A 25,634-nucleotide genomic window follows, 5' to 3' on the forward strand; every position below is an offset into this window, starting at 1 on the left:
AGAGCATTCTAATGACACTATTTTTATTAAAAATTGATTAGCAAAATTAATTATATATTCAGTTTAATTAATTAGATTATTTAATAAAGGATACGGACGGAATTTAAAATTTTAAATGAAACTTTTGTAGGGCAAAATTAGTATTTCTAAAAATTGAATAGTATTGGAGCTGGGTTCTAAATTTTTAGATGGGACTCTAAATTTGAAGTTTTGGAGTCCATTAAAAAAAAGAAAAAAAAAAGAGAGGGGTTCAAATAAATTTTTTTTTTTTTTGATTGAATGAGCTGTATTTAGCTATTGATGATCGGCTCCCGTGGGTTTAGGCCCACTTCGCCCAAAACATACAATTCTTGAGGGATTGGGTCCCCCTCTCGGATCGTTCCGACCCGGGTTGCACCCAATCCCCTCATCGCCGCCCAATCGGCCAGCCTGTTACACCTCCTTCCTACGTGCCCTACAGTACACTCCACAATTCTTTCCATTTGGGTTTTACACTCGCGAATGATACTTGTAATCTGCCAAGGAGTTCAAATAAAATTTTTCCTTAATACAGATGGATGTGCGGGGACGCTAGGGAGTCATTTTTTATGCGCGTGTGGTAGTACAAGATACACGTGCAAACTGATAGAAGGGTGAAATGGTAATTAAAACGGCTAGGCTTCGAAAGCGCATGAAGCTTATTCGAAACACGAGGAACAGTTCATTCATGTGGCGAATTAGAAAAAGTTCAAAAGGGACGGTACGCCATCGGTTTGTGATAATGACTACAAGAACCACGTTGCAAGCCCAGAGCTACATGGAGCGCACATGGGAGGTGGATCATTAAGATTCTTGTCTCCAATCATTTCACCAGTAGAGGGAGCAAAAGGATCAGCTCAAGACGACGCCAGATCGAGATCTGCGTGGTTCTTCAAAACACCAAGCACTTGAAGAATATTTTAAACGAGGTGCACGCCTCCTCATTGAATCGTGGGCAATAAAGTTATCGCAGTGGATCATTATTGGATCTTCTACCAATCCGCTCACGACTTGTCACTAATAATTGAGGCATGACAGCCTTGAGATGATGAAGAAGACCACCTGTTTGAAACAATGTCTGCAAGAACCACGTTGCAAACGAAGGCCTACATTGACGGCAGATGGAAGTTAGTTTAATGAGATTCTTGGTGTCTCCCCACCTATCTATCTCATAAATAGGGGACTAGAGGGAGCCAAAGGTTTAATCTCATCACAGCATCTTTCTCCTCCCTCTTCCTCACTAGCTTACGGCGACAAAGATGGCTTGCCATCTGCGATCTATCAGCTTGCCCACAAGACCCAATTCCCTTGTGCTCAAAGTTGAAGAAGAGCTGCAGAAGCTAAGAGCTTGTGTGGCTTCACCCTCTTTAACCGCACACATGGTGTTCGACGGATTGAAAGGTCTTGGAGATTTGTATGAATGCATCAAGGAGCTTCTTTGCTTGTCAAGCAACCAAAACGGTCTCTCCCACTCCAACCAAAAGAAATTGGTAGAGGAAGAAATGGAAGAGTCCATCAGGTTGCTGGACATCTGCGGTGCAATGAGGGATAACTTGTCCGCGATGAAAAATAATGTTCAAGATCTACAAGTTGCTCTTCGAAGAGGAGGAGAAGCCTCCATAGAAAGCAAAGTGCAAGCTTTCGTTCGCTTGGCGAAGAAGGCAAACAAGGATATCAAGAAGCACAGTAGCAACAAATGTGGATCCGGTTCTCCTGTTAAAGCAGAGTGTGGTTCCTTAAAGGTGGTTAGATTGTTGACAGAGGCTAGAGAGATCACCATCTCTCTCCTCCAATCTGTTTCGTCAGTTTTGGCAAAACAAATGATCAAGCCAAAGGCTAGCAAGTTGTCTCTTGTCTCAAGGACATTTAACAAGAGGAGAGTGGCATGCAGCGAGGAGAAAGAGGATGATGATGCCTCAATCTTCTCTTCCTGTTCTTGCAAGGATTTGGATGGTGAGATGTTGTTGAAGGCTCAGAAGCAATTGCAGGCATTGGAAATAAACATTGAAGGGCTAGAAAGTGGAATAGATTGCTTGTTCAGGCAGCTGATCCAGTGCAGAGTTTCTATTCTGAATATCTTCAGCTTATGAAGAGTCTCTTCAGAACTTAGACTCCTTGCACAAAAGTGATCAGTATCCACATTTTAAAGGGTTCGCTGATCACCTTTACTTCTTGCTCTTATGTATACAAATCGAGTGTATAGTTCCTGTTTCAAATGAAATTTTTTATACGATAACAAAATCGTTGATCTTATCAAGTTCTTTTATCTTTGAGCAGAATATATTCAAGTACTAGTCTCAATATATCATGCCCTGCACAACTGTGAAAACTGTCACCATAAACAGGGTATTTTACTTATCCTAACCTTGATAATGATGAGAAAAAGCTTAAGTGTGATCCATTATACTGACCAGCATAATGGTGGTTAAGATTATAATTCCTGTATTGTCTTGCAAAGACCATTTTTTTCCTCTCTTATATGTGATGCAAATAACAAGGTGTAAGTCACAAAACATTTCAAATTAGTGTACTTTCTACACAGTTATTGCAAACAATATTACTGCTTTTATTTGTCAAATATCCTGTTTCTATCCTTATAAATTCAAATTAATCTCCAAGGTTTTTTATATGGAGATTTTCTCATGCAGAGGTACTCAGAGATAGTATATTGTACATTATCTAAAACAAAAGGGAAAATGTTTAATCTCTAGACTTAATGTTTATGACTTTTTGTAATTTTTCTTACTCTTCTCTGGTTATTTCTATTGGCAGGCTTTGTTTGCATGGTTCTGCTGCAGTCTTCAACTCTTATTTTAGAGAAGAAATTGATTGATTTAGTTACTTAACCTTGAATTCTTTGCTTCTCGCTCCTGTATTAGGTCATCTCAGAAAGTGAATTGTCTTTTGCATCTGTTTTGGTTTGAAGCACTTGAAGAAACTAGGCAGCTGCATCCATTTAAATGTGTCAAAGATGAGCATCTGAGCCAGCGATTCATGCCATGCTCAAGGTAAGAATCTTAAAGTTTGAGCTTTGTTGATTAATTCATGTTCTTAATTCTTTGCAAGTGGTAAGGATGATTTCTTTTACTCCAAATATTTATGAGATAATAACTCTTGGGGCTATTTGTCAGAAGCTTAAGTTATGCGGTGATATAATTTATATAAATGGTTAGAAATTGTGTCCCTTTCAGGTTGCTGCATTTATGTGTGTTTGTATGTGTTCAATGAGGTCATCTATTAGTCAGTCATGATTCATCAAATCAAGATGCAGTCTATACAAGGATTGTTTTTGATGCACGAGTGGCCCTGAAGTAAACATATACAAACTCACCGAAGCCATGGTAATTAAATACCTAGATTGAAGCATGGGTGGTCATGAGAGTGGACTATTACTAGAAAAAGAGTTTCGTACACAACCTGTTTGCGGCAATGACTACATGAACCACATTGGAAGTCGACAACTAATGGCGACAGCATATAAGAGGTGGGTTGCTGCAATTAATCTAATGTTGCTAAGTGACAAGTAGGGGGAGAAAACGGATCAGCTCAAGAAGATGCCGGATCGAGATATTCGTGGTTCTTCAAACACCAAGGACATGAAGAATTTTTAAACGAGTTCTACACCTTGTCATCAAGTCATGGGCAATATAATTTTCTCATCATACCTATTATTGTCTCTTCTATGAATATGCTCACCACCTGTAGCATCCGTGCGGTGGATCTTGTCGCTAATAATTGTGTCATGACAGCCTTGAGATGATGAAGAAGACAACTTGTTTGAAACAATGTCTGCAAGAACCATGTTGCAAACACAGACCTACATTGGCAGCACATGGGGGTTGGTTCAATGAGATTCTTGGTGTCTTTCCAACTATCTATGACTTAGTTTCTGATCTTGCTTTATAAATAGGGACTAGAGGAAGCCTAATATTCAATCCCATCGCATCATCTCTCTCTCTCTCTCTCTCTCTCTCTCTCTCTCTCTCTCTCTCTCTCTCTCTCTCTCGTTCATTAGCTTTTACGGCAAAGATGGCTTGCCATTTGCGATCCATCAGCTTGCCCACAATACCCAATTCGCTTGTCCTCAAGGTTGAAGAAGAGCTGCGGAAGCTAATAGCTTGTGTAGCTTCATCCTCGTCAATGCCGCAGATGGTGTTCGATGGATTCAATAGTCTGGGAGATCTGTATGAATGCATCAAGGAGCTTCTTTGCAACCAAAATGGTCTTTTCCACTCCAACCAAAAGAAATGGATTGAGGAAGAAATGGAAGAGTCCATTAAGTTGCTGGACATCTGTGGTGCAATGAGGGATAACTTGTCCATGATGAAAATTAATGTTCAAGACCTACAAGCTGCTCTCCGAAGAGGAGGAGAAGCTGCCATGGAAAGCAAAGTGCAAGCTTTCGGTCGCTTGGTAAAGAAGGCAAACAAGAATATCAAGAAGCAGACAAGGAACAAATGTGGATCTAGTTCTCCTTCCAATGAAGATTGTCATTCCTTAAAGATTGTTAGATTGTTGACAGAGGCTAGAGACATCACTATCACTCTCATCCAATCTGTTCTGTCAGTATTGGAGAAACAAATGGTCAGACCAAAGAGTAGCAAGTGGTCTCTTGTCTCAAGGACATTTCAGAATAGGAGAGTGGCATGCGGCGAGGAGAAAGAGGATGATCATGGTTCAATCTTCTCTTCTTATTCATGCAAGGATTTGGATGATGAGAGGGCACTGAGAGCTCAAATGCAATTGCAGACATTGGAGTTCAACATAGAAGGTCTGGAGAATGGATTAGAATGCTTGTTCCGGCGGATGATCCAATGCAGAGTTTCTCTTCTGAATATCTGTTGTTCATGAAGAGTCTCTTGGAACTTAGTTTTCTTATACAAAGTGATCAGTATCTGCATTTTAAAGGGTGCATTGATCACATCTACTCCTAGCACTCCTGTATACAATTCATCTAGTTCCTGTTTCAATTAAAAGTTGTACACAATCACAAAAACTTTGATCATGTGAAGTTCTTCTACCTGATTCTGTGAATTGTTTTGATTGGATTGTCTTGCTGAACTTCTATTTTGATGCGGGGATAGTCTCAAAGGCATGTAGATACCCAGCTCCAAATTCTTATATAAGGAGATATGCTCATGTAGAGCCAGTTGTTCTGAGCCGAACTTCATATTTATGATTAATATAATTATATATTTTTTACTCTTGCCTCTTTACTTCTATTGACATGCTTTGTTTGCATAGTACTACTGCATTCTTCAACTGTTATCTTAGAGAGGAAATTGATAGCATTCTTTGTTTCTTAACTCTGAATTCCTATTACTACATATCAGAAAGTGAATTTTCTTTTGTATTTCTTTTGGCTTGAAATACTTGAAGAGTCTAGGAAGCTGAATCCACATATAGCAGCACTGATGTACTTATCATGCATAAGCTAAGCATCTTCAACTTTCAGATTTGTTGAGTAATGCATGTTAACAATTCTTTGCAGTGACAAGCCCAAGTCATTGTTCTCCAAAAATTTTAAGACTAGTTCTATGTTGCAGAGGCACATATGTACAACAAGCTGCAAAGGTTTCATAATTTTATTGGGTCTAAAAGATGACAAAGATATTATGAATTGTAATTTATAATGTCTTGATGTAAGTGGTTATCAGAAATTATATCCCTATCAGATTGTCGCAATTATTTTTGGTTATATTATATGTGGGCAATAGAATATAATTGAGATTAGTTCTTCTGATTAGGGTTTGGCTTCCAAGTCATCAAAACAAGGATGCCTTGGCATTGCTTTTAATGCACGTGTGGTCCTGAGAGTAAGCACGAAGGAAGTCGGCGAAGCCATGGTAAATTAGTAATTAAAATACCTAGTCCTCCTAAATCTGGGAAGCTTGTGTGGTGGATCTTGTTGGCAATGATTGAAGCATGAGTAAGAAAGAGATCAGGTATCCACGAGGAGTATTACAAGAAAGATAAAGCTCGTACACAACCTGTTTGTTGTAATGACTACAAGAACCATGTTGCAAGTCGACACCTAACATCGACAGCATATGAGAGAGGTGGGATGCTGCGATTGATCTATTTTTCTATTGTTGCTAATTCACAAGTAGGGGGAACAAACGGATCAGCTCAAGAAGATGCCGGATCGAGATCTGCGTGGTTGTAAAAATCCAAGCGCTTGAAGAATTTTTAAAACGAGCTCCACGCCTCCTCATTGAATCGTGGGCAATATATATTTGTCATTAGATCATCATTGGCTCATCCACCAATCCGCTCGCGACTTGTAGCATCCGTGCGGTGGACCTTGTCGTTAATAATTGAGGCATGGCAGCCTTGTGATGATGAAGAAGACCACCTGTTTGAAACAACGTCTGCAAGAACCACGTTGCAAACAAAGGCCCTACATATGACAGCAGATAGAAGTTGGTTTAATAATAAGATTCTTGATGTTTCCCCACCTATCTATGTCATAATTTCCGATCTTGCTTTATAAAAGGGACTAGAGGGAGCCAAAGGTTCAATCTCATCACAGCATCTTTCTCCTCCCTCTTCCTCATCAGCTTAAGGCGACAAAGATGGCTTGTCATCTGCGATCTATCAGCTTGCCCACAAGGCCCAGTTCCCTTGTGCTCAAGGTTGAAGAAGAGCTGCAGAAGCTAAGAGCTTGTGTGGCTTCACCCTCTGCAACCGCGCACACGGTGTTCGACAGATTGAAAGGTCTTGGAGATTTGTATGAATGCATCAAGGAGCTACTTTGCTTGTCAAGCAACCAGAATGGTCTCTTCCACTCCAACCAAAAGAAATTGGTAGAGGAAGAAATGGAAGAGTCCATCAGGTTGCTGGACATCTGTGATGCAATGAGGGATAACTTTTCCGCAATGAAAATTAATGTTCAAGAGCTACAAGTTGCTCTTCGAAGAGGAGGAGAAGCCGCCATGGAAAGCAAAGTGCGAGCTTTCGTTCGCTTGGCGAAGAAGGCAAACAAGGACATCAAAAAGCACAGTAGCAACAAATGTGGATCTGGTTCTCCTGTTGAAGCGGAGTGTGGTTCCTTAAAGGTGGTTAGATTGTTGACAGAGGCTAGAGAGATCACCATCTCTCTCCTCCAATCTGTTTCATCAGTCTTGGCAAAACAAATGATCAAGCCAAAGACTAGCAAATTGTCTCTCGTCTCAAGGACATTTAACAAGAGGAGAGTGGCATGCGGCGAGGAGAAAGAGGATGATGATGCCTCAATCTTCTCTTCTTATTCTTGCAAGGATTTGAATGATGAGACGGCATTGAGAGCTCAAATGCAATTGCAGAGATTGGAAGTCGTTATAGAAGGTCTGGAGAATGTATTAGAATGCCTGTTCCGGCAGATGATCCAATGCAGAGTTTCTCTTCTGAATATATGTTGTTCATGAAGGGTCTCTTCAGACCTTGGACTTCTTGTACAAAGTGACCAGTATCCAAATTTTAAAGGATTCACTGATCTCCTAGCCCTTCTGTATACATCTCAAGTGGATAGTTTCTGTTTCAATTAAAATTTTGTACAATCCCAAAAACTTCATGGTCATGCGAAGTTTTGTACATGATTCCATGAATTCTTTCTCTTGCATTGTCGTAGTGAACCTTTTCCATTCTAATGCAGAGATATTCTTCTCAGAGACATGTAGTTATACAACTCCAAATCAGAAAGTGGATTTTTCTTTTTGAATCCATTTATAGCAGCAACTGATGTTCTTTTCACTTGATTTCTTCTAAGATGAGCATCTGAGCCAGCAATTATGCCATCTTAAAATTTGAGCTTTGTTCATTAAGTCTTTACAAGTGATAAGGATTAATTATTTTACTCCAACTATTTTTGGGACTAATTCTTGGTGCTAGTTGTCAGAAGCATTAGTAAGGTGTTCATATACATAGTTGGAAAATTTTATCCCTATCATACAACTGCAGTTTTTCGTGCTTAAATGTGTCCGATGGAATATAATTGACATTAAGTTGTTCTGATTAGGGTCCTTTATTAGTCTATGCAGCTTGTGTGGTGGATCTCGTTGGCAATCATTGAAACATGTGTAAGAGTTCATGAATCGACCCTCATGAGGAGTCCTACTAGAAAAATGCACTCCGTACATAACCTGTTTGCCGTAATGACTACAAGAACCACGTTGCGAGTACACAACTAACAACGACAGCATATGAGAGGTGGGCTACTGCGATTAATCTATTGCTGCTCAAGAAGATGCCAGATCGAGATCTGCGTGGTTCTTCAAAACACCAAACACTTGAAGAATTTTTAAACGAGGTCGACACCGCGTAATTGAGTCATCGGCAATATGTTTTCTTTTTTTTCTCTCATCAGATCATTTGGCTCTTCTCTCAATACGGTCACCACCTGTAGCACCCGTGCGGTGGAAATTTGTCGCTAATAATTGAGGCATGACAACCTTGAGATGATGAAGGCAACATGTTTGAAACAATGTCTGCAAGAACCACGTCGCAAACGAAGACCTACATTGACGGCACATGGGAGTTGGTTCAATGAGATTCTTGGTGTCTCCCCAACTATCTATGTCATAGTTTCTGATCTTGCTTTTATAAATAGGGGCCTAAGAGGAGCCAAAGCTTCAATCTCATCACACTTCGTCTTGCCTTTCTCTCTTCTCCATAAGCTTAGAACAAAGATGGCTTGCCATCTGCGATCCATCAGCTTGCCCACGAGACCCAATTCACTTGTCCTCAAGGTTGAAGAAGAGCTGCAGAAGCTAAGAGCTTGTGTGGCTTCATCCTCTTCAACGGCACAGATGGTGTTCGATGGATTGAATAGTCTGGGAGATGTGTACGAATACATCAAGCAGCTTCTTTGCAACCAATGTGGTCTCTCCCACTCCAACCAAAAGAAATGGGTAGACGAAGAGATGGAAGAGTCCATCAAGTTGCTGGACATCTGTGGTGCAGTGAGGGATTGCTTGTCTGGGATGAAGATTAACGTTCAGGACCTACAAGCTGCTCTTCGAAGAGGAGGAGAAGCCACTGTGGGAAGCAAAGTGCAAGCTTTCGCTCGCCTGACGAAGAAGGCAAACAAGGATATCAAGAAACAGACTACCAAGTGTGGATCTAGTTCTCCTCTCAGCGAAGATTGTGATTCCTTAAAGGTCGTTAGGTTGTTGGTAGAGGCCAGAGAGATCACTATATCTTTCTTCCAACTAGTTTTGTCATTTTTGGCGAAACAAATGATCAAGCCAAAGACTAGCAAGTGGTCTCTTGTCTCAAGGACATTGCACAAGAGGAAAGCGGCATGCGGCGAGGAGAAAGAGGATGATGAGACGAGATTGAGAGCTCCAACACAATTGCAGACATTGGAGATCAGCATAGAAGGCCTAGAGAATAGATTAGAAGTCTTGTTCAGGCAAATGATCCAATGCAGAGTTTCTCTTCTGAATATCTGTTGTTCATGAAGAGTCTCTTGGAACTCAGTTTTCTTGTACAAAGTGATCAGTATCCGCATTTTGAAAGGATGCATTGATCACTTATTATACTCCTAGCCCTCCTGTATACAGATCATGTGTATAGTTCCTGTTCCAATTAAAAGTTCTCCACAATCAAAAAAAAAACTTTGATCATGAGAAGTTCTTCAATCTGATTCTGTGAATTGTTTTGCTTGCATCGTCTCGCTGAACTTCTATTTTAACGCTGAGATGGTCTGAAATGCAACTAGAGGAGATATGCTCACGTAATTCTCTGTTAGATCGCTGTCGTCTCGGTGATTCTAGTTTTCAGAATTGTGATTTATAATGTGTTGATATAAGTAGTTATCAGAAATTATATCCCTACCAGATCGTTGCAGTTAATTGAGCTTGGCAATAGAATTTAATTGACATTAGTAGTTCTTCTGATTACGGTTTGGCTTCCAAGTCATCAAACTAAGGATGCTTCGGAATTGCTTCTAATGCACGTGTGGCCCCCCTCCAAGTAAGCACGTAGGAACTTGGCGAATCCATGGTAAATTGGTAACTAAAATACCTAGAACTCCTAAATATATGAAGCTTGTGTGGTGGATCTTGTTGGCAATGATTGAAACATGAGTAAGAAAGAGGCCAGGTATGCACGAGGTGTATTACAAGAAAAATAAATCCCGTACACAACCTGTTTGTGGTGATGACTACAAGAACCACGTTGCAAGTCGACACCTAACACCGACAGCATATGAGAGGTGGGTTAGTGGGATTAATCTATTGTTGCTAATTCACAAGTAGGGGACCAAAAGGATCCGCTCAAGAAGATGCCAGATCGAGATCTGCGTGGTTCTTCAAAACACCAAGCGCTTGATGAAATTTTAAATTGAGGTCTACACTTCGTGATTGAGTCATGGCAATATATTTTTCTTATCGGGTCATTATTGGCTCTTCTCCCGTTGCTATCACCAGTTGCAGCACCCGTGTGGTGGAACTTGTCGCTAGCAATTGAGGCATGACAGCCATGCGGTGATGAAGCAGACAACCTGTTTGAAACAATGTCTGCAAGAACCACGTTGCAAATGAAGACCTACATTGACGGCACATGGGAGTTGGTTCAACGAGATTCTTGGTGTCTCCCCAAATTTCTATGTCATCGGTTCTGATCTTGCTCTATAAATAGGGGACTAGAGGGAGCCAAAGGTTCAATCCCATCACAATCATCTTTCCGTTCTCTCTTGTTCACTAGCTTTCAAGCTTTCTACAAAAAAAATGGCTTGCCATCTGCGATCCATCAGCTTGCCCACAAGACCCAATTCACTTGTCCTCAAGGTTGAAGAAGAGCTGCAGAAGCTAAGAGCTTGTGTGGCTTCATCCTCTTCAACGGCACAAATGGTGTTCGATGGATTGAATGGTCTGGGAGATGTGTATGAATACATCAAGGAACTTCTTTCCTTGCCAAGCAACCAAAACGGTGTCTCCCACTCCAACCAAAAGAAATGGGTAGAGGAAGAAATGGAAGAGTCCATCAGATTGCTGGACATCTGTGGTGCAATGAGGGATAACTTGTCCTCAATGAAAATTAATGTTCAAGACCTACAAGTTGCTCTTCGAAGAGGAGGAGAAGCCGCTATGGGAAGCAAAGTGCAAGCTTTCGCTCGCTTGGCGAAGAAGGCAAACAAGGATATCAAGAAACAGACTACCAAGTGTGGATCTAGTTCTCCTCTCCATGAAGATTGTGATTCCTTAAAGGTCGTTAGATTGTTGGTAGAGGCTAGAGAGATCACTATGTCTTTCTTCCAATCAGTTTTGTCATATTTGGCGAAACAAATGATCAAGCCAAAGACTAGCAAGTGGTCTCTTGTCTCAAGAACATTTAACAAGAAGAAAGTGGCATGCGGCGAGGAGAAAGAGGATGATGATTCCTCCATCTTCTCTTCTTATTCTTGCAAGGATTTGGAAGATGAGAAGGCATTGAGAGCTCAAATGCAATTGCAGACATTGGAGGCCAGCATAGAGGGTCTGGAGAATGGATTAGAATGCTTGTTCAGGCAGATGATCCAATGCAGAGTCTCTCTTCTAAACATCTGTAGCTCATAAAACTTCTCTTCAGACCTTATACCTCCTGTATGCTGATCAGCATCCACCTTTTAAGAGTTTGCTGATCAGCATAAATTTTGCTCTTCTGTATACAACTCAAATGTATAGATATTCCAATTGAAAATCGATATTTTATATTATTACTATCACATAAACTCCTCTGTTATGCCTTTGTTTGGTTCTTTAGGCTTGTGGATGACACTGAACAATGTACTAATTCACTGTTATGTCGTTAACCTTTCGATCTTCTTATATTTCGACAAACAGAGCACCAATTAAGATGCATAGTTAACATGCAGATCTTAACCCGTAAATTAATTTGTCATACTGCTGAAAGAACTCTTCTGAAACAATGTTGCATGCATCTGTAATTTTGTTCTCCAGGAATAAAAGGTTAATCTATTCATTCTGTTTGTGTAGAACTTCTGCAGTCTTTAACCATTATCTTGGAATATAAATTCTGAGCCTAATTTGCTCCTTAGTTCTGATTTCCTCTTTGATTTGTGCTCTGTCAAATGCAAAGGGAAAACATGGATGAATGAATGGAAATATTCCAGGAAATTACAAACTGGGGATTTAGTAGTTTAATATTAAAAGAATCAACGCACGAAGCTACATCGAGTGTAATTAAAGCCATAATAATTAAGTAGCAAGTAGGGGAATCTCTTGCAGTGAGCTAGCTGTATGATTCCTTACTACACGATAACATGAAGCAGTTGAAGAATTTTTATAACCTTAACCTCGTGTTCATTTCTCAAATAACCATCTTTCTCATCATATAATTGAAGACTTATTTTTACATCAACTACCAACTTACACAACTCAGCTTGCGGTGGAACCTACTAAGAAATGTGAATAGGCTTCTAGGACTAAGCAAAGATTCTATTGATCTAACAACATATAACGCCCGTGACGACAATTGAAACATGACAGATTGAAGGATGGGAAAGTGCCGGGGTGCCATTAGTACGGAGCATTAAACAAGAAAGGAACGAAGACGACCCATTTGTTGTAATGCCAACAAGAACCACGTTGCGAGCCTAGACGGCCCAGATCAACAGCACATGGGGACTTGAGGATCGATTTGCTCATGACGATGGCTATTGATTCTTCCAAAAAGGAAGTTCTTTTTGTGTGTGTGGGTGTGTGGATCTTGCTGTTGATAATTGGAACATGACAGCCTTGGACATTGAAATGTTCAGACGTCGAGTTCACCTGTAGGAGTAAAGAAAGTGGAATACACAGAATTTGCTTGTTATATGGCTGCAAGAACCATGATAGCACATGGGACCTTGGTTTATGGAGATTCTTGATGGCTATCCATTCAACTATGTTCACGTTTTCTTATTTGGCTTATAAGTAGGGGCTGCTGAAGGATCAAGCCTGTCACAACTTAATTTCCCAACAGAGAACTATCATTGCACCAAAGAGAATGTTGCCATCTTCAATCCATTAGCCTCCCCTCAAGACCTCATTCCCTTGTGCAAAAGGCTGAAGAAGAGCTACAGAAGCTAAATGCCTGCATGGCGGCCTCCTCCTTAACATTCTAAATGATGTGCGACGCACTAAAAGAGGATGGTGATCTATTTGTCGTGGTTAGGCTGTTGATAGAAGCTAGAGAGATCACTATCTTTCTCCTCCAGTCTTGTCTGTTGAAACGTTTAGCTGTTCCAATTGAAATCAGATATTTGATTTCACATGATTATAAAAAGCTTTGCTATTTCCCAATTTCTTATCCTTATCTTCTGCATTGGTGTTTGCTTCTATTGGTTCTAGTTTTGTTTGATATGTTTCAGCTCCAAATTTTGTGAACAACTTACAAAATCTGTCAGAGGAGTCCTAGTTGACAATGTCCTTAACACTTGGAACGATTTTAAGCATGATGAGAATTGGATCAGTCTAGAAGATCAACAGCAGAAGCATATCTTTCCCCTTCAATTTACTTCTTGCACTGCTGCTGATAAAAATCCACCAAAATAATATCATATGAATCATAGTTAATGTGCTGATTCATTTGTCTTACAATTATGGCTGTAAAAATTATGCAAGCTTCAACTAGTATCATGGAAAACAGTCACTTGGCATCATTTCTTCCTTAACTCGGAAGTTCTTGCTAATTTTTCATCTGAAGTTTATATCACAGAAGTGAAATCTTTCTATCTGTTCGGCTTAAAAGTAACTGAAGGGGATCAAAGTGACACACAGAGGAAAAAATCAATGTGAAAATTAGCAATAGTCAGAGTCTTAAGTATAACTAACCAAAATTATGGCCCTGTTTCATTACAAAACTGTAACCCTTTTTGCATCTCAGAAGTCAGAACCACAACTAACAAAAGAGTAATGCAGTACCTCCAAACAAGCTTGAGAACAGTACAAACACTAAGTGTAACTAGCCATTATTAATACGTAAGTCGGTGTACTACAGTGCAGTCAACAGAGTTTGCCCGGGTTAACAAAGTCGTCGCCGAGAGAAGTCTTCCTGCCGAATTCTTGTACGAGGTTGATACTTCTTCACTCCTCAAACGAGGCATGACGCGCAACTGACTCAGGAAATGTCGAAGGGGTATACATCTCACGATTGAAATCATAGACAAACATTAGTTGGATCACCAACAACATATGACAGTATGGCACCCGTGCAATAGATATTTTTCGTTGAGAATTATTGAAAGATGACAGCTCGGAGGATGGAGAGAAGTCCTGGGCATCTAATTAGTACGGAGCATTAAACAATATGGGAACGAAGCCGACCTGTTTGTTGTAATGCCGACAAAAACCAAGTTGCAAGTGTAGTCTGTGTAGATCCACGCCGAGAGCACATGGGAGCTTAAAAAATCAGATCTTCGTAGTAATGGCTCTTGATTTATTTCTATCATATTGATGAACCCATCACCAACTTAGACACCCGTGTGCTAAGATTTATTAGTGGGCATCACCTAATTTATGGCGCCCGTGGTGATGGCTACAAACCATTGCTCTGCTAGTAATTGAAACATGACAGCCTTGAACGGTGAAGAAGTGTTGGCCTCAATTTATTGATGATTAAAGAAGAAAGGAGCGAGTACGACATGTTTGTGGAAATGGCTACAAGAATCCGGCCGCAGATCCAGACCCGGCTTACTCAGATGCTCCTTGTAATGATTGTTAAATCGTCCATAAATATTTCTTTTAATGAAACCACTGAATGACTTTTTCTTTCATTTCGGATCGAATACCAACTTGATGCGCTCATGCAGCGGATCTTGCTTCTGATATTGAAGCATGACAGCCTTGAGTATTGAAGTGTCTACTTCTGTTTCATCTGTTGTACCAAAGATAGACTAAAGAAGTTAACTTGTTTGCAGCAATGTCTACATGAACCACGCTGCAAACAAAGACGTACATTGGCAGCACATGTGAGTTGGTTGATTAGATTCTTGGTGTCTCCCATCTAACTATATTTATGGTCTGAGTTTGGTTTATAAGTAAGGGAAGCCAAAGAATTGATCCCATCTCAACTCCTTTCTTCATCAATTGCTTTACAGAAGAGTGCCGATACAACATACAGATCAAAGATGCCTTGCCATAATCGATCCACCAGTCTTCCCTCAGCACCTCATTCCTGTGTGCTCGGAGTTGAAGAAGAGCTGCAGACGCTAAAGGCTCGTGTTGATTCCTCCTCCTTAACAACGCAAATGATGTGCGATGCATTGAAAGATATCGGGCATTTGCATGAATGCATCGAGGAGGTTTTCTGCTTGCCGAGCAACCAAAACTGTCTGTCTCACCCACAACAAAGGAAGTTGATGGAGGAGGAACTTGAAGGATCTGTCAGGTTGCTAGATCTCTGCAGTACAATGCGGGATAACATGGGTGCAATGAGAATACACATTCAAGATTTCCAATCTGCCCTTCGCAGAGAAGGTGCTGCGGCTATTGCAAACAAAGTTCAAACTTACATTCGCTTTGCAAAGAAGGCAAACAAGGATGTCAAGAGGCAGATTGGTAACAAGTTTACTTCTTCCATCAAAGAGGATTGTGATCTCTTACTAGCAGTTAGGCTATTGATAGAGGCGAGGGAGTTCACTATGTCACTCCTCCAGTCTGTTTTCTCACTTGTGTCAAACCAGATCATCAAACCAAAGACTAGCAAGTGGTCTCTTGTCTCCAAGACACTTCACAAGAGGAAAGTGGCATGTGTGGTGCAAGAGGATAATGACAGGAAGGCACTTGAAGCTCAAAAACAATTGCTGACATTAGAGCTCAGCATTGAAGGCCTAGAGAACGGATTGGAATGCTTGTTCAGGCAATTAATCCGAAGTAGAGTTTCTCTTCTAAATATCCTCAGTTTATAAATGTATGCTCAGACCTTGTGCCTTGTATGCAGCGTTCTGAATCCACCTTTTAGAGGATTCAGATCAGCATCAAAACTTCCCCTTCTGTATACAACTTAAAATGAATTATGTATAACATACTTTTCAATTTGAAAATGGATAGTTGATTTTATACAAGCACAATCACTTTGCTGTTACATGACTGTTCTAAGATTTCATGCTCAGTCTTTTTGTTTGTACTGGCTTGGGTGATAATTTTCATTCTGACACATTAAGGTGTGAGGATATACCCTAAGCCTAATCCTGTGTAGATCTTGCAAACTTTCATTGGATATGTTATTAAAAATTAAGTTATCAATCCGTCGAACAGCAATAAATACTTCTCCACGATCAAATTGGGGGTAGAACCATATCTTCAATATTGCTGCTAAATCATTTATTTAGAATATTTCATATGGTAGCATACCAGCCCTTTAATTTACTTATCTAGCACTGCTGCTGGAAACATACTTCCAAAGCAAACCCTATTCATCACTAGCTAACTTCTTCTTCACAAGAACATCCTTAGCTTGTCATTCCAATGATCAGAGTCCACCTTTTAAAGTATTTGCTGATCACCTTTCGTCCTTCACATTTTGTCTACAACTTAAATGCACAGCATTCTGTTCCAACTGAAATTGGATATTTGATTTTATGCAACCGCAAGCATTTCGCAATTGGATATATAATGGATAATGAATCCTATGAAAGTTTTCCAGAATAGCAATGGATGATGCTAACATATCCTCGGAGCATCCTTATAACTTCTCTATGGCCAGCAAGCTGAAGAAGGCATTAATCCTCTTCACAAGAATAGCTATCTGGTTTGCTTATTACTGTTAGCCTGTTCACTTGCCATTTGTGGCTTTATATTGTTCTTATCCTCCTTGACTACCTCTGTTCTTGCTGCTAGATGCCATTATTACTCGACCCATGCATTTTATTTTTAATGTCACAAAAACACTCTGAATTAGTTTTACCTAAACAACGGTGGAACTGAGAATATCCCATTACTTATGATAATAAAAAAAATTAAAATATTTAAAATGCCCTTTATTCGACTTTTAAATCAAGTTCTCTATTTATTTTTTATATCTTAATCTAAGAAATTTATTTAATAGTATTGCGGACATTTATGACTGACAATTAATAAAACTAACAACAAACTATTTCTGAGGTATTTTAAGCAAAATATAAAAGTTTAATGATAAATATTTATTATATAGTAGGGTGTAAACTACGCTGCTTGCTGAAATTAACATAAGATGATTAGACCGAGATAGGTTAGTTGTCTGCTGCTAATAAGTCGAATCATTTCCTCTATCCAACACCAAAAGTATGATGCTCGTGCGGTGATAACCACAAGATCTTGTCACTAATAATTGGAACATGACAACCCGGATCGACAAAGAAGTGCGGGCACCCAATTCACATGGATTAGTAAAGAAGAAAGAAATGAGTACGACCTGTTTGTGGAAATGGCTACAAGAAGTATGTTGCAGACCAAGGCCCACATTGACACCACATGAGAACTCGCCTACTGAACTGTTCCTGGTAATGAATACTGTTTCTATCAATAGATGGTTGTTTCTTTAAAACTATTAGCGAATTTCCTTTTTCTTTTTGGATTCAATTCAACACCAAATTATGGCGCTCGTTCTGCCGATCTTGCTGCTTATAATTGAAGCATGGTTGCCCTGGACAGCGAGGAAATGTCAGGCTTCCATTCAATCTGTTGCACTAAGCAAATATTAAAGAACACAACTTGTTTGCAATAATGTCTGAAAGAACCATGTACAAGAGCAGGACCTACATTCATGGCACATCGGAGTTTGGGTTCTTATTAAGTTCTCTGTGTCTCCCCATCTAACTACATATCTACATTATTGGCTCTTAGTTTTGTTTATAAGTAGGGGGAAGTCCACGGATCAAGCCAATCACTTGAACAATCTCTCCTTTCTCTCTTCTTCAACAGCCATACAGGAAAAGAGCTCTTACAAGCATAACGGCGAAAAAATGGCTTGCCATCTGCGATCCATCAGCTTGCCCACAAGACCCAATTCACTTCTGCTTAAGGTTGAAGAACAGCTGCAGAAGCTAAGGGTTTGTGCAGCTTCCACCTCCTTAACACCCCATATGATGTGCGATGCATTGAAAGGGATCAGAGATTTGTACGAATGCATTGAAGTGCTTTTCTGCTTGCCAAGCATTCAAAATGGTCTCTCTCACCCACAACAAAAGAAATGTGTGGAGGAGGAACTTGAAGGGTCCATCAGGTTGCTAGACCTCTGCGGGAAAATGCGGGATAATTTGGGTGCAACGAAAATGCACATTCAAGACTTGCAGTCTGCTCTACGCAGAGAAGGAGCTTCTGCTATTGAGAGCAAACTTCAAGCCTACATCCGTTTCATGAAAAAGGCACACAAGGATGTCAAGAAGCAGATGGGTGGCAAGTGTGTATCTATTTCTCAGAACAAAGAGGATAATGATCTTTTTGTTGTGGTTAAGATGCTGATTGAAGCAAGGGAGATCACCATCTCTCTCCTTCAAGCTGTTGTCTCATTTCCGTTGAAGCAAATGATCAAACCAAAGACTAGCAAGTGGCCACTTCTCTCAAAGACATTACGTAAGAGGAAAGTGGCATGCGAGGGCGAGCAAGAGAATGATGATATCTTCATCTTTTCTTCTTATTTATGCAAGGATTTGGATGGCGAGAAGGTTTTGAGGGCTCAACAGCAATTGCAGAGAATCGAGCTCCGCATTGGAGGTCTCGAGACCGGATTAGAATGCTTGTTCAGGCAACTAATCCGAAGTAGAGTTTCTCTACTAAATACTCTTAGCTTGTAAAAGTCTGCTCAGGCCTTGTACCTCTTGTGATCAATGACCAGGATCTGCCTTTTAAAGGATTCTGATCAGCATCAAATTTTCCTCTTTTGTCTACAACTGAAAATGTATAGCATAACTGTTCCAGTTGAAACTGTATAGTTTATCTTATGAAAAAACAAGATTTTGCTTTTAGTCGATTCATGAAATGATTTCATGCTTCATCTTTTGCTCATACTGGATCGCGAAATACTTTTATTCACTTGAAAACATATTCTAACTTGAGTCTTGTAAAGATATTACAGTTGTTGGATGATGTTCTAAATTATATTATCAATGCTTGTGTCATCTGAACACTGGTAAAGGCATTCGTTTAGAAGACCTTTTCCTTCGCAAGTCTACAATTATCCTGTATGTGTTGCAATTATATTTGCAGTCTTCTTACGACCTGAGTTTGATGTGCGCTACTTACTCTTATTGATGTTCTGTATATGTAAATTAATGTATTTCTACTCTAGTCTTCAATCATTATCTCTCTTTCTTTGACAAAATTCAATCACTATCTTTTAAAGTTCTTTTTTTGTTCCTTTAACAGAAAAACTTCACTGATTATGCTATTTTAAGTCCATATCAGAAAGCTGAAAGTTTTATTATATCATGTTAGTCACAGTTCTTATAGTTTTCTTACATTTCTTTCCATGTTGACCTGCATACGTTTTTTAGGTTCTATCTTCATGTGAATGTTCATATGTTTATTCGAAACCGCCGAAAAGTATTATCACTTTGAATTGTTCCTTAACCATGAATTTAATTACACTGGGGATGTGATACTCCTGGAATGCCAAAAGGAGATAAAGCTAAAGGAGAACAACTAAATGTAATTCTTTAACCACGAGAGCAAAAGTAATATCTTTTTTTTTTGTTTTTTTTTTTCAGAATCAATTGTCTGACCAAATTCAATCTTCACTTCCACTTGAGTAGACATGTTATAAGGTTTTTTATATGTACATACTACATTACTACATAGTTTTACCTTAATATTGAAGAGGATGTTCTGAATATTTGGAATCATATCCTCTTGATACAATGTGCAAGTCTTACCTTCATGACGCCTTGCCAAACTGTTCACTAACTTTAACAATTAGTGATCTAAATTCTAAACTAAAATTTGGAGTACTTCTATCCAAGCCTTTGTGTGGTGCTTATTTTGAGAGAAATAGGAGAGTTTTATCTCTATTTCGTCGTTAGAATGCCGATGGATGATTGGAGTCATTCGCGCTTTTAATAGCCTTTCTTTTTTCGTAAGGAAAATTTTCAAATAACACCCTATAATTTCATCATCTTTACTATTACTACGATAAACTACCGTTGATGAGAAGAAAGGGCGAGGCTATAAGCTCAGAAAACAGGGCGTTAATAAAAAAACTGATAATGTAGGGTGTCATTTGAATTTTTTATTTTTTATTTCTAAATACGAGGCTCAGTTTGCAGCTTACGAATGGTTCAGGCAGGCTCAAAGTGTAATAAGAAAAAAAGTAGACATAAAAAAATGAAGACAATGCCGTGCAGCCGTGCAGGTGTTGACGCTGCTTGTGTCGACCAAGATAAGATCGAGAGGGGAAAGGCTTTCGGTGAGTTGTCGGCCCGGAATAATGAAGCCTTGAAGAAGTGCAACTATGCAAGGCACTCGATTTACATGGAATCGCAAAGAAGAAAGAAATGAATGCGACCTGTTTGCGGAAATGGCTACAAGAACTATGTTGCAGACCAAGACCCACACTGACCCCACTGCGAGCTCGCCTACTGATATGTCCCTGGTAATGAATACTGATTCCAGCATTAAATGGTTTTTTCTTTAAAAGTGTCGGCGAATATTTTTGTTTTCTGGGTTCAATAAACCAAGTTATGGCATTCGTGCTGCCAATCTTGCTGCTTATAATTGAAGCATGATTGCCCTGGACAGCGAGGAAAAGTCAGGCAGTCAGGCTTCCACTTCATCTGTTGCATTAAGCAAATATTAAAGAAGACAACTTGTTTGCAATAATGTCTGAAAAAATTATGTACAAAAGCAGGACCTACATTGATAGCACATGGCAGTTTGGTTCTTGTTAGGTTCTCGGTGTCTCTCCATCTAACTACATGTCTACATTATTGGTTCTTAGTTTGGTTTATAAGTAGGGGGAAGTCCATGGATCAAGCCAATCACTTGAACAATCTCTCCTTCTCTCTTCTTCAGTAGCCATACAAGGAAAAGAGTTCTCACAAGCTTACGGTGAAAAAATGGCTTGCCATCTGCGATCAATCAGCTTGCCCACAAGACCCAATACCCTTGTGCTTAAGGTTGAAGAAGAGCTGCAGAAGCTAAAGGCTTATGCAGCTTCCTCCGGCTTAACAGCCCAGACGATGTCCGATGCATTGAAAGGGATCAGATATTTGCATGAATGCATTGAAGAGCTTTTCTGCTTGCCGAGCAATCAAAATGGTCTCTCCAACCCGCAACAAAAGAAATGGGTGGAAGAAGAACTTGAAGGATCAGTCAGATTGCTAGACCTCTGCAGGACAGTGCAGGATAACCTGGGTGCAATGAAAATGCACATTCAAGACTTGCAATCTGCTCTACGCAGAGAAGGAGCTTCAGCTGTTGAGAGCAAACTTCAAGCCTATATCCGTTTCGTGAAGAAGGCAAACAAGGATGTCAAGAAGCAGATGGGTGGCAAGTGTGGATCTATTTCTCAGAACAAAGAGGACAATGATCTTTTTGTTGTGGTTAAAATGCTGACTGAAGCAAGGGAGATCACCATCTCTCTCCTTCAATCTGTTCTGTCATTCTTGTCGAAGCAACTGGTCAAACCAAAGACCAGCAAGTGGTCTCTTGTCTCGACGACATTACATAAGAGGAAAGTGGCGTGTGAGGAGCAAGAGGATGACGATGATATCTTCATCTTTGCTTCTTATTCATGCAAGGATATGGATGGCGAGATGGTTTTGAGGGCTCAAAAGCAATTGCAGATTTTTGAGGTCAGCATTGGAGCTCTTGAGAATGGATTAGAATGCTTGTTCAAACGACTAATCCAAAGTAGAGTTTCTCTATTAAATACGCTTAGCGCATAGAAGTCTGCTCAGACTTGTACCTCTTGCGATCAATGATCAGAATCTGCCTTTTAAAGGATTCTGATCAGCATCAATTTTTCCTCTTTTGTCTACAACTGAAAATGTATAGCATACTGTTCCAGTTGAAATTGGATAGCTTATCTTATGAAAAAAACAAGATTTTGCAATTGATCAATTCATGAAATGATTTATTGCTTCATCTTTCGCTTGTATTGGCTCGTGAAATACTTTTCTTTTAGATATATTAACTTGAAGATATATTCTAACTCGAGTCCTCTAAATATATTACAGAATTTTTGGTTGATGTCCTAAATTATGTTTTCAACCCTTGGTTGGAAACATATCATCTAAATGCTAATAAAGGTAGTAACTGAGAAGACTGTACAGTTGTATATGTATCATTAACTTTTTCCTTCACAAGTTTACAATTATCCTGTATATGTATCTTTAACCTGAGTTTTGATGTGGGCTACTTACTCTTATTGATATTCTGTATATGTTAAATTGATGTTTTCTGCTCTAGTCTTCCATCATTATCTTTTTTAAGTTTAAGTCCATATAAGAAAGCTGAAAGTTCTGTTATATCATGTTAGACTGTTAGTCACAGTTCTTAAGTTTTCTTACATTTCCTACATGCTGAAGCTCTATCTTCATGGAAATGTTCGTATGTTTATTAGCAACAGCTCTAATTTTGTATCCAAAGGTATTATCACTTCGAATTGTTCCTTAACCATGAATTCAATTACGCAGGGGGTGTGATATTCCTGCAATGGCAAAAGGAGAGAAAGCTAAAGGAGAACGACTCCATGTAATTCTTATAATGGCGAGAGAAAAGTAATCTCTTTTTTCTTGTTTAAATACTTTTCTATAATCACTTGTCTAACAAATTCATTCTTCACTTCCACATGACTAGACATTTTATAAGGTTCTTTATATTTACCTCAAATGAACCATTTCCTATGTTCTACCTCACTCCAAGGAAAAAAAATCGAGCCTAGCTTTACTAGGGTTTGGCTGCCGCCTTTCTTCTCCGTCGCCGATGACCTCCTTCTCTCCCCTTCCCTAACGCAACTCTAGCCGAACTAATGAGAGGGATAAGACACTAACTAAACCCTTTTCAAGTCATATCTTAACAAACCCCGCTTCGCCAAATTAAAACTTCTTTTAAAATCTAATCACCTTATCCTACCACACCAAATCAAAACTCTCCATTTTAATCATAATCTAGTCTCTTTCTTCAAGCCAAACCCATAAGAAATGAAAAGAGGGCCTAACCATAAATATTGGTTATAAGCCCTTAAAACAAAATGGAGGGTAATTCTTGTTTGATACCCATCTGTTTAAAAATGGTTGGGTTAAGACGTTAACTCACATGTCGGAAGAAAAATATATTGAAAAAAAGGAGGGTTGGGTGATAAAATGACGGGTTGTTAATTGGAAAATGATGAAACATAGGGCGTTATTTGGAATTTTCCAACTTATGAAATGGTTCAGGCTCAAATTGTATTATAGAAAAAGGAAAAAGGAAGAAAACAATACCGATGCAGCTATAATGGCTAATTGGCTATGCAGATGTTGTCGCCGCTTGTTTCGACCAATATAAGAGCACGAGGGAATAGGCTTTGGGAGTTGTTTGCTGCTAATAATTGAGTAATTTCTTCGATCCGCCACCAAACATATGATGCTCGTGCGGTAATGGCTACAAGACTTTTTCGCTGCTAATAATCGAAACATGACAGCCCGGAACGACGAAGTCTTGAACAAGTGCAGGGCACCCAATTCACATGGATTAGTAAAGAACAAAGAAGTGAATACGACCTGTTTGTGGAAATGGCTACAAGAACTATGCTGCAGAGCGGGACCCATATTGACACCACATGCGAGCTCACCTACTGAAACGTTCCTGGTAATGAATACTGATTCTATCATTAAATGGTTGTTTCTTTAAAACTATTGGCGAATTTCCTTTTTCCTTTTGGATTCAATTCAACACCAAATTATGGCACTCGTTCTGCCGATCTTGCTGCTTATAATTGAAACATGATTGCCCTGGACAGCGGGGAAATGTCAGGCTTCCATGCAATCTGTTGCATTAAGCAAATATTAAAGAAGACAACCTGTTTGCAATCATGTCTGAAAGAACCACGTACAAGAGCAGGACCTACATTGATAGCACATGGGAGTTTGGGTTCTTATTAAGTTCTCTGTGTCTCCTCATCTAACTACATGTATACATTATTGGTTCTTAGTTTTGTTTATAAGTAGGGGGAAGTCCATGGATCAAGCCAATCACTTGAACAATCTCTCCTTTCTCTCTTCTTCAATAGCCATACAGGAAAAGAGTTCTTACACGCTTACAGCGAAAAAATGGCTTGCCACCTGCGATCCATCAGCTTGCCCACGAGACCCAATTCCCTTGTGCTCAAGGTTGAAGAAGAGCTGCAGAAGCTAAAGGCTTGTGCAGCTTCCTCCTCCTTAACAGCTCAGATGATGTGTGATGCATTGAAAGGGATCATATATTTGTATGAATGCATCGAAGAGCTTTTCTGCTTGCCAAGCAATCAAAATGGTCTCTCCCACCCACAACAAAATAAATGGGTGGAGGAAGAACTTGAAGGATCAGTTAAATTGCTAGACCTCTGCGGGACAATGCGGGATAACTTGGGTGCAATGAAAATGCACATTCAAGACTTGCAATCTGCTCTACGCAGAGAAGGAGCTTCAGCTATTGAGCGCAAATTTCAAGCCTACATCCGGTTCACGAAGAAGGCAAACAAGGATGTCAAGAAGCAGATGGGTGACAAGTGTGGATATATTTCTCAGAACAAATCGGATAATGATCTTTTTATTGTAGTTAGACTGTTGACTGAAGCAAGGGAAATCACCATCTCTCTCCTCCAATCTGTTCTGTCATTCTTGTCGAAGAAAATGGTCAAACCAAAGACTAGCAAGTGGTCTCTTGTCTCAAAGGCATTAAGTAAGAGGAAAGTGGCATGCGAGGAAGAGCAAGAAGATGATGATATCTTCATCTTTGCTTCTTTTTCATGCAAGGATTTGAATGACGAGAAGGTTGTGAGGGCTCAAAAGCAATTGCAGATATTCAAGCTCAGCATTGGAGGTCTTGAGAATGGATTAGAATGTCTATTCAGGCAACTAATCCGAAGTAGAGTTTCTCTACTAAATACGCTTAGCTTGTAAAAGTGTGCTCAGAGTCTCAGACCTTGTACTTCTTGTGATCAATGATCAGAATCTGCCTTTTAAAGGATTCTGATCAGTGTCAATTCTGCCTCTGTCTACAATTGAAAATTGTCACAGTTGAAATCAGATACTTTATCTTATAAAAATACAGGGATTTTTCTGTTAGTTGATACTTGTAACATTTTCATGCTTCATCTTTTGCTTGTACTAGCTTATGAAATACTTTTCATTTTCATGTAGAAATTTTATGGTGTATAGGTATTTTTCCTAACCTGTGTTCTTTAAAGATTTGACAAAATTGTTGGATGCTGTTCTAGCACAAAATTGTGTTAAAAACCCTTATATGGATAGAAACCTATCATTTAAGCACTGATAAAGGTACTCATCAAGAAGATTACAGATAATTAGCATACTTGATCCTTCAATTTAATTATTTTGCATCTTCCGGAATGATGCTTCTAAAGCAATTCTATATGCATCGTTAACATTATTTTTCCTCCACAAGTGTATTTATTATCCTGTTTATGTTACACTGCCTATCTTCTTACAACTTCAGTATTGATGTGTGCTCCCTAATTTTAGTGATATCTAGTGT

At 39.4% G+C, this 25,634-nt stretch overlaps 9 protein-coding genes across 11 annotated transcripts; all 9 read left to right on the top strand.

Annotated features, from left to right (window-relative positions):
* Window positions 1–767: 767 nt before the first annotated feature.
* Window positions 768–2,256, top strand: LOC140768213 (uncharacterized). Its single transcript, XM_073108398.1, has one exon. The coding sequence runs from the start codon at window positions 1,278–1,280 to the stop codon at window positions 2,106–2,108; it is 831 nt and encodes a 276-aa protein (XP_072964499.1). The 5' UTR covers window positions 768–1,277; the 3' UTR covers window positions 2,109–2,256.
* Window positions 2,257–2,559: 303 nt separating this feature from the next.
* LOC140768221 (uncharacterized) lies at window positions 2,560–5,161 on the top strand. Its single transcript, XM_073108410.1, has 2 exons — window positions 2,560–3,026; window positions 3,210–5,161. Exon 2 carries the CDS (start codon window positions 4,048–4,050, stop codon window positions 4,867–4,869), a length of 822 nt encoding a protein of 273 aa, XP_072964511.1. The 5' UTR covers window positions 2,560–3,026; window positions 3,210–4,047; the 3' UTR covers window positions 4,870–5,161.
* Window positions 5,162–6,593: 1,432 nt separating this feature from the next.
* Window positions 6,594–7,500, top strand: LOC140773595 (uncharacterized). The gene is made up of 2 exons (XM_073116233.1): window positions 6,594–7,344; window positions 7,427–7,500. The coding sequence occupies exons 1-2, from the start codon at window positions 6,594–6,596 to the stop codon at window positions 7,498–7,500; spliced, it is 825 nt and encodes a 274-aa protein (XP_072972334.1).
* Window positions 7,501–7,993: 493 nt separating this feature from the next.
* Window positions 7,994–9,609, top strand: LOC140774909 (uncharacterized). Its single transcript, XM_073118098.1, has one exon. The coding sequence runs from the start codon at window positions 8,454–8,456 to the stop codon at window positions 9,456–9,458; it is 1,005 nt and encodes a 334-aa protein (XP_072974199.1). The 5' UTR covers window positions 7,994–8,453; the 3' UTR covers window positions 9,459–9,609.
* Window positions 9,610–10,727: 1,118 nt separating this feature from the next.
* Window positions 10,728–11,555, top strand: LOC140773603 (uncharacterized). Its single transcript, XM_073116245.1, has one exon. The coding sequence runs from the start codon at window positions 10,728–10,730 to the stop codon at window positions 11,553–11,555; it is 828 nt and encodes a 275-aa protein (XP_072972346.1).
* Window positions 11,556–13,947: 2,392 nt separating this feature from the next.
* On the top strand, window positions 13,948–16,031 carry LOC140775046 (uncharacterized). The gene has a single exon (XM_073118287.1). It carries the CDS (start codon window positions 15,110–15,112, stop codon window positions 15,887–15,889), a length of 780 nt encoding a protein of 259 aa, XP_072974388.1. The 5' UTR covers window positions 13,948–15,109; the 3' UTR covers window positions 15,890–16,031.
* Window positions 16,032–17,182: 1,151 nt separating this feature from the next.
* LOC140774676 (uncharacterized) lies at window positions 17,183–18,927 on the top strand. The gene is made up of 2 exons (XM_073117766.1): window positions 17,183–17,461; window positions 17,883–18,927. Exon 2 carries the CDS (start codon window positions 17,924–17,926, stop codon window positions 18,752–18,754), a length of 831 nt encoding a protein of 276 aa, XP_072973867.1. The 5' UTR covers window positions 17,183–17,461; window positions 17,883–17,923; the 3' UTR covers window positions 18,755–18,927.
* A 1,272-nt stretch (window positions 18,928–20,199) lies between these two features.
* Window positions 20,200–21,998, top strand: LOC140768657 (uncharacterized). 2 transcript variants are annotated; one of them, XM_073109023.1, is made up of 2 exons: window positions 20,200–20,547; window positions 20,967–21,998. In XM_073109023.1, the coding sequence occupies exon 2, from the start codon at window positions 21,011–21,013 to the stop codon at window positions 21,839–21,841; it is 831 nt and encodes a 276-aa protein (XP_072965124.1). In that variant the 5' UTR covers window positions 20,200–20,547; window positions 20,967–21,010; the 3' UTR covers window positions 21,842–21,998. The 2 variants fall into 2 exon arrangements, with proteins under 2 accessions (XP_072965124.1, XP_072965116.1); XM_073109015.1 differs by having other exon boundaries at window positions 20,201–20,547; window positions 20,893–21,998.
* A 639-nt stretch (window positions 21,999–22,637) lies between these two features.
* Window positions 22,638–25,241, top strand: LOC140768673 (uncharacterized). 2 transcript variants are annotated; one of them, XM_073109034.1, is made up of 3 exons: window positions 22,638–22,675; window positions 23,414–23,747; window positions 24,169–25,241. In XM_073109034.1, exons 2-3 carry the CDS (start codon window positions 23,719–23,721, stop codon window positions 25,037–25,039), a joined length of 900 nt encoding a protein of 299 aa, XP_072965135.1. In that variant the 5' UTR covers window positions 22,638–22,675; window positions 23,414–23,718; the 3' UTR covers window positions 25,040–25,241. The 2 variants fall into 2 exon arrangements, with proteins under 2 accessions (XP_072965135.1, XP_072965144.1); XM_073109043.1 differs by lacking the exon at window positions 22,638–22,675 and having other exon boundaries at window positions 23,256–23,747; window positions 23,899–25,241.
* Window positions 25,242–25,634: the final 393 nt, after the last annotated feature.

This window comes from Typha angustifolia, chromosome 2 (assembly GCF_048772165.1).
Source record: "Typha angustifolia cultivar Huaian chromosome 2, ASM4877216v1, whole genome shotgun sequence".
In the NCBI taxonomy this organism is placed as follows: Eukaryota; Viridiplantae; Streptophyta; class Magnoliopsida; order Poales; family Typhaceae; genus Typha; species Typha angustifolia.